General features: G+C 39.1%; 1 protein-coding gene across 1 annotated transcript; it reads left to right on the top strand.

The window, feature by feature from the left end:
- The first annotated feature begins 622 nt into the window (after positions 1-622).
- Positions 623-7,791, top strand: GOLGA7B (golgin A7 family member B). The gene is made up of 5 exons (XM_032224769.1): positions 623-634; positions 4,130-4,255; positions 5,289-5,441; positions 6,325-6,426; positions 7,690-7,791. The coding sequence occupies exons 1-5, from the start codon at positions 623-625 to the stop codon at positions 7,789-7,791; spliced, it is 495 nt and encodes a 164-aa protein (XP_032080660.1).
- The last annotated feature ends 263 nt before the right edge of the window (positions 7,792-8,054 follow it).

Consider the following 8,054-nt stretch of genomic DNA (forward strand, 5'->3'; position numbering starts at 1 on the left):
GCAGTCTCGGCACTTTCCAGAGAAACACTGCAGTTCAAAGCCTCAGAAATATAAGGGTGAAAAGTGCTGCCAAGCAGCTTGCTTGTTTGCTTGCAAGCTCCTGCAAAAGACAAGCAGGAAATGAACGTCAGCTGAGTTCTTTTCCTAGCTCTGGCAGCTCCGCCTCTCACAGTCCCTCCCCTGAGTTTGAGCTGGATCTTGTCCTTCCAACATGGGGATGCAGAGGAGGGGGGGGTGCAGCTCCCACTTAAAGCTGTTGATCCCCTCCCCTTATGATGCCACTAACTGAGCCAGCCTGTGCAAGGAAGCTGAGCTACCAACTGAGGGATCAGCTTGGGAAATGGTCGTCAACGCTAGATGAGATGCTGGCCTCCAGTTCCTGTTTTTCAAATAGCAAGTTTCAGGACCAAGGATAGCAACCACCCGCTCTGCGTCTATTTCCCACCGCAGGCGCCACCACAGCGCAGCAGACTGAATTTCGCCCCCGCTGGCAGCGCTTCCTCTGACTACAACACCAGGGACAGCGCCTTTTCTGGGAAAGCAGTCTTCTTCCTCACCGAATTGCTATCGTCACAGCTTGTCTCCCCTGTGGAGGAACAGCACTGAGCCACGTTGGTGAAACATGGCAACTGAGGTGAGCAACGCCGGCAAGGTAGAACACACATCTTCTGGAGGCTGTGGCTCTGCCGAATCGTTGGAGCTGCAGTCAGATTTTCCTGGGTTGTGCTTGTTTTCTCTGATGCTGCAGGAAGCTTTAAACCAGGCACCCTAATGTTAGCTGTTATTGGTTGTTGTAGCCTCATGTTCCTTGGTTTGTTGTGCTGAAGATTGCTTGCATTTCCCGAGTTTGTTTTTTTGCAGCAATTGTACAGGAAAGAAAGAAAAGAAGTAAAAAAATACCCGATGGTCTTTGAGGGCTAAGAATACCATCACTCACTCCAAAGTTAATTGTCTGATTTCCACCCCCACCACCCCCAAGGCAGACAATTGTTAAGAGGAGCAGGTGGTCCTTTGCTCAGCAGTGAATCAATGGATTTCCCTGAACACATGGGAGACACCCATAGACAGAAAACCAGAAGCCCGTGGGAGACTCCTCAGTTGGACTGTGCTAGCAGCCCAGTCAATAGCCATGCTTGTAGGATGATAGTTATTGTGGTGTTATGAATCTTGAGAGAACAAGGTTGGACCTGTCTTATGACTGATGCTTTGGATTTAGTTTCAGTTATACCTTTTGTGAACAGGGAAGAAAGAGATACAAGAGCTATGCTTTTCTAGAATAAATGGATGTTCCATTATTCAGATTAATCAATTATGGACTCAGAGGCAAGTCCATAATATGAAATATTTTTTGGGTTAAGATAAGGTTAAAAATGCAGTAGGAGTAGAAGGGAAATAAATTATGAAGTGTTTTCTCTAATGGTGGTATATTCTGGTTTCAAAACTCTTTCAAAGTCAGCCCTTATCAAGAATCCCATCCTTCAGTGATTTTTTTCACAATCATTATTGCTCTTGTCCCATATTTCCCATGTTCCAATTTTAACTAGTAAAATCATGTTTGTCAATAAAAGATGTGTCCCTAAACAGGAGAATTAATCTGAGTCAGATCACAAATAGCTAAAAGCTTGCTTGTTGCTAGGGGAAGGGTAGCAGTTCCTGAGGGCATGGAAGGGCGGGTGGCAGGAAGCACAAAGGACTTGTGAGGTATCTCAGGATATCTCACAAGTCCTAAGGATATCTCAGTGAGATATCCTTAGACCATGAAATAAAGAAAGTACATAAGTACATAAATTCATTCTCCCTCCCTTCCTCCTCCCCCCGCTCTCTCGCACACATACACATTGGCAAAATAATACTGTAGATACTTGTTTTTATAGTTATCTAACTTCAAATTTCTTCCACTCCTAAAGTAATTTCAATCTTCAATTTCTGCTCTTGGGTGTCTATGGAGATTCTCAGTCATCCAGGTCATGGTTGTCCCAAAGGTGCTTTTTCAAGAGGCAACTGGGCACCAGAAAGTCCAGCTGCCTCTTGAAAAAGCACCTTTGGGACTTCTGTTCTTGTAAGATTTCCATTTAAACACAGAATAAGATAAATACTGGGTCCAAGGGTTACCTTCACGTTCAGTACATCTATTAGTTTTCTAAATACTTAGGAAGTTTTATCAAATTAGATGATCTCATATTTAAACTAATAAAACTTGTTGGATCTTTAAGAATATAAAAACAGCTTTCCTGGCCCATTTTTTGTCTAACATTATGATGTCATAACCTGCTATTTCATTTTGAACCATTTCAACTCTTAGAGTCAAGCACCATATAATGTAAGAAATAAACTTAAAGGCAGCAGCACTGAGTCTTCAACACTAATATTTCTTAAACTGCCCACCATGAATTGATTAAATAGCCATCATGTCATGGTAATGCTAATGCATTTTATATAAAATTCATATAAAATTCAATGCATCCTATTTTCAAATCATATTGCAACTGCTCCAAGTTTGATATCATCCACAACCTTAATCAACTCAATGCTTTTAATGCAACCACAGGCTAAGAAACTGAATCTTATAAGGAGATGTTTATTAAGTGAGCTCTTACAATGCAGAGGTTTCCCTCTATGGATGGGAAAAGGAAATAATCCTATTGATTTAGGCTTGTCCTGTTTAATTGTGAATGTATTTCAACATGTTGTAATCACTTGAAGGCTATTAGATGTACAACTACAGAGACAAAAATATATTTTTTTAAATGTGAAATATCCAATAACATATCATCTTTGGTAACATGCTAGAACATCTTCATTCAGCTTGCTAATTTAAATTATTTTCTATTTTGTGACCTTAGTTAGCAAAAGAACCCCCTCTCGTCTTAATAACCATATATTAGTCTAAGTGTAGATAGCTAATGCATATTTCAGTGTGTTGTGAAAACATGATTTTTACATTGGACTCAAATATAAATAATTGAGATTGAAATCCAGTTATATCACCATTTAAACGTGATGCTTACTGGGTGACTTGAGGAAAACATCTTCTTTCAGCTTGACATGCTCTATGATTAGAACTGAATCAGAACTGAAATTGGACCATTCTATTTGAATGGGGTGGGCTTGGAGAACTAAAATTAAGGAATAGTGGAATATTGGTTTTCTGTATTTCTACCTCATAAAAGATCCTTTAATGTTTTGGGAGGGAGTAGCCTGGAAATGTATAATTAATCTGTTTGACTATTTTCATTATACTTTGATTAATTAAGAAGATATTTATCTAAATAATTAGGTAATAAGGTAATATTTTTCATTTAAAATACACAAATTCAATTTTTAACTGAAATGTACAGTATACTTAGAAGCACCTGCAGATAACCATCTGAAAGCTTATATGAAAATAAATTCCACTTTGAAGATGGTGCCAAAATGACTCATGAAACATTATCTAAAAACAATTTCAGCATCCTATCCATATCTCATTAATATGCATTTTAATGCAGATATTGGTGATAGTTCCAATTGTTCCTATTACAATATATACAATGATCAGTAACTACGTACATACATAGTTGAATGATCCTTAGTGGGGCTGATGGTGTGAATCTCCACGGAAGCAGAAATCATTAAGTCTACTTAGGCCATTTATATTTTTTCTTAAACAATCCTGATAATTAAATAGCTTTCCAGTAGCTACAAGTACAACTGGTGATTCTTAAATGGTTAATTAAACAATTGAAATGTATAAGATTAAATGCTTTAAGATGTCTTTAACACCTGTACTCTTTTGTGAAGCTGAGTGCATTGCATTTGCTCCCTTACTATGTTATAGAACAGCATGTTTCCCCTGGACCTGTACACTTACTCTTTAACATTTACGCCCTAAGACGGCAAACAAAACAACCTACCAGTGTCTAATTTATCTTGGGGAGAACTTTAGCATGCAATGCGATTAAGAGAGAATTATGTGTTGTCTCTGAATGAAAATGAAGAAAAGTACAAAGTGAAGCATAGAGCAATCCAGGAATGAAAAAAGTCCATGCGCTTGATCTGCAAGTATCAGGATACAATGTGAGCTCCTATCAGCTCTAGTGTATAGGAAGATTTCCCCATGTTGTAACTTCCTGATTTCAATTTTCTTCAGGTCCACAATCTCCAAGAACTGCAGAGGAGTGCTTCATTGGCTACCAAAGTTTTTATACAGCGAGACTACAGTGATGGGACTATCTGTCAATTCCAGACCAAATTCCCTCCTGAACTGGACAGTCGGGTACAATCTGTTATTTCATATGGTTCTCCTGGCTCACACACTATCGCAAACTTTTATATCAAACCAATGAGTAGACTAGAGCTCAGATTAAGCTATGATGTCCCATTAACATTCTATGAATGTTTCAGTGACTTCCTTATTTTATTTATTTAAAGAACTTATATGCTGCCTACTTCACCTAGGCAACTCAACCTATTAAAGCACATTAAATTTTTTCCCACCAAGGGACCATAATCACCTATAAAATTAAACCACTTGAATCAACTCCACCCTACCTCAATACCTGGGGAAAGAGTCATCTCTTTGGGGCCTTCTGGAAGGCTACTAGGATGCTACTTCCCCTCCCCCAATTTCAGTTGGGAAGCTGTTGCAAAGGAATGGAGCAGCTCCAACAAAGAGACACTTCCAGGCCCCACTGAATTTACTGTAGGTGTACTTTTTTGTGGAGGGGCTGAAGTAGCAAAGTAGGAACCAAAGAATTTCAGACTAGACAGGACTGTTATGTAAGGAGGATGCAGTTCTCCTCCACATTCCTGTCTGAGAAAAAGAACAACAAAATGTTTGTTGCTACAGAAGAGTCTTAGGATTTAATTCCTGGGCATATTCACCCACCCATTCATACAAGGTTGTATTTCTGCATTCTGTCATAGCTGTTCTTTTGCACAGACGGAGTGTGTAAAAATGTTCTTACCTAACCCGCATTGAGTCCTTTAGGTTCTACTGTTAGCTAGTAACAGAGTGCGAAGGGGTTGGATTGAGCATCTGAGGAGTTGTGAATAAATCTGACACTTTGAAGGATTTTTCCTAACCTGTTAACTGGACCAATCACACATTAACTATACAGTAGCAGAGTCATTTCTTTAAAAAAAAATGTTCGCACATAAATGGATATTTCTTACAACATATCTTATTTTGATTTGGCAATGTCTCTGTTCCGCCTTTTGGCATTTCCATAAAGGAGAACGCCATAGTCATAAAAATGACATGCTGCACATCACTATTATGTGGTTTCCTTTCTCTTTCCCTCCCAAAGATTGAGCGGCAATTTTTTGAGGAAACTGTGAAGACACTGAACAATTTCTATGCGGAGGCTGAGAAAATTGGGGGCAGCTCTTATCTGGAGGGATGTCTGGCCTGTGCAACAGCCTATTTCATCTTCCTTTGCATGGAGACCCACTATGAGAAGGTTTGGAGACATAAGAGAAGATTTACAATAGTCCATATCATAAGTGTTTATTATACTGTATTAAGGGCTCCCAAAGTAGGGAAAACAATATCAAGCTAACTATTTTAATTTTACAAGTTACTGAAATAACATGCAGTGGCCAAGCAATTTGCCCTCATTTGCACTGCATATCATGTAATCTCTCTCTAATTATATAACTCAGGGTTCTTTTTCAAGGCTTTTTTAAAATTGATGTTTTTATTGCTTTTTAATTAAGAGGAAAAAAGAGCCAAAAACAAGGATAAAATTAATGGAGTTACATAGATAAATAGTGCTCTAATAAAAGAAAGAAATACATATTAAAATGATACATGATTATAACAATACACAATTACAATTGTATATACACTTGTCCAATTCAAATATTGAAATATGTATATATATTCTCCTCAGAAAAAAGTTCCCTAACGATGGGCTCCAGCATGAGTCCGAAAGCTTATATATATATATATATATATATATATATATATATATATATATATATATATATATATATATATATATATATATATATATATATGTAGGTCTCTAGTTGTTCGGGTTTTCTCCCGCGTAGAATTGGAGATGTCTTGGCGACGTTTCGACGAAGTCACATTCGTCATCTTCAGGCTGCTGCTGACTACTTCAGGTTTGGTGTTTCCAGGAGTAGATGTTTCCATAAATAAGTGCAATTAACAGTGAGCCAGGATTATTATTATTTGTTCATTTTTATAATAATGCACAATTTCTAAGAGTACTTGGAACTTGTTTAATAACTTTCTTCTCAACTTTGTGCTATGTGTTATCTGGGAACATGAAACTGGTACTAATCTGGTTCTGATTGGTTCACTAATTATTTCTTCAGGTTCTGAAGAAAATTTCCAAGTATATCCAGGAGCAGAATGAGAAGATTTATGCTCCACGAGGACTTCTGCTGACTGACCCGGTGGAGCGGGGCATGAGAGTTGTATCCTTCTTGGTTGATGCCAGGGATGAAAATAGAATACATTACTGCCCAAAACTAGGTAGCTAGTTCTGATTTATGCTATAGACACACCTTATAACCTGCACTATTATTTTCCTATCCCTACTGAGATTTGGAATCATGTGGATATTATTTATTTTTCAATTTTTTAAATGATAATGATAGTGATTCCCAAAGGGTCTCACATTCACAACAGGATACAATACATGACTTCATGAGTGCAACAATGATGTACTGCAGTGGTTCCCAAACTTGGCAACTTTAAGCTCTGCTGGCTGGAGAATTCTGGGAGTTGAAGTCCACAAGTCTTAAAGTTGCCAAGTTTGGGAACCACTGATGTACTGTAATGGTCTAGGAATGGGGAGAACTTGATTCAAGTCCACCTTTAACAATAGATGTCAGATAAAACATACACTGTACATTTTTGCACAATGCACACTTGATCTGAGTAGCTATCACCTAACTTTACCATGAAGGGAAATGAAGTATTAAGTAAATTTTACATTGTTTTGAGTTCATTATTGTTATCCCACATGGCTCATCTCTCCCAGGAAAAATGCATTTAAATTGGGTGTTGAAGTTAAGCTGTTTTCAGAGCTTGCAACAAAATTAAAGCTAAGGTTAGCATACTCTGTGCATGGAGCTGCTAAGATTCCAAATATGTTATAGGAATTCAGAAGTTGAGTTCTTAGGAAGTGGACAGGCTACAGTAGTACCGTAGCTCTTCCTGGTTATCTGCCCTACAGAAGAGCTGGGCAAAAGAAGATGGACTCCATATTGACTGAAGACTTAACTATGCACTGGATTGCCAACTTGGGATTTGGCTATGATATGTATGTGAACAGACAGCAACCAGTAGCTTGATTTGGGAACAAAAAAGAGGTAAGGTCATATCTCTCTCCCCCCTACCTTCCCCATCTCTCTCAAAAACCAAAAAGATGTTTGTGTGTGTGTGTGTAAAAACAGTACAGTTGCATGAATGACATAATGTCTCCATACCTGCTTAGCCAACAACAATCTGACCTGCTGAGTTCCAGTAGAGCAGTGGTTCCCAAACTTGGCAACTTTAAGACTTGTGAACTTCAACTCCCAGAATTCTCCAGCCAGCTCCACAAGTCTTAAAGTTGCCAAGTTTGGGAACCACTGCAGTAGAGAAAGTATATTTGAGAGAGGGCCTCCTTAGCTGAGTGTGGTGGAGCAGGATTTTCATGGATTTGTTTGTTGTCCTTATCTTCTTGCTTTCAGATTGAGATTTCTATCTATGAAGATCGTTGCAGCAGTTCCAGCTCAGGCAGCACCAGCAGCACCAGCAGTGCTGGGGGAGGTGGGGGAGCAGGAGGCCGGTGACTGGCACAAAGTCCCGGCAGGGACTTGTACTGCCGGGACGATGGAGTCTCTGAGATTCGCAGGCTGCGCTATCAGAGCACCCGTTTCTGAGCTCCCCCAGGGGGGTCAGGATGCCAGCAAGGAGTATCATGACACCCCTGGGATTTATAATGGTCAGTGAAATCCTGGATCCCAGAGGATTCCTGACCTTGACTTGAGTGGCTGTTACCCCTGAAAGAGTTCAATTTCTGTGGCCGAATTCTTTATATCTTGAAATATTGGCA

This window comes from Thamnophis elegans, chromosome 10 (assembly GCF_009769535.1).
Source record: "Thamnophis elegans isolate rThaEle1 chromosome 10, rThaEle1.pri, whole genome shotgun sequence".
Taxonomy (NCBI): Eukaryota; Metazoa; Chordata; class Lepidosauria; order Squamata; family Colubridae; genus Thamnophis; species Thamnophis elegans.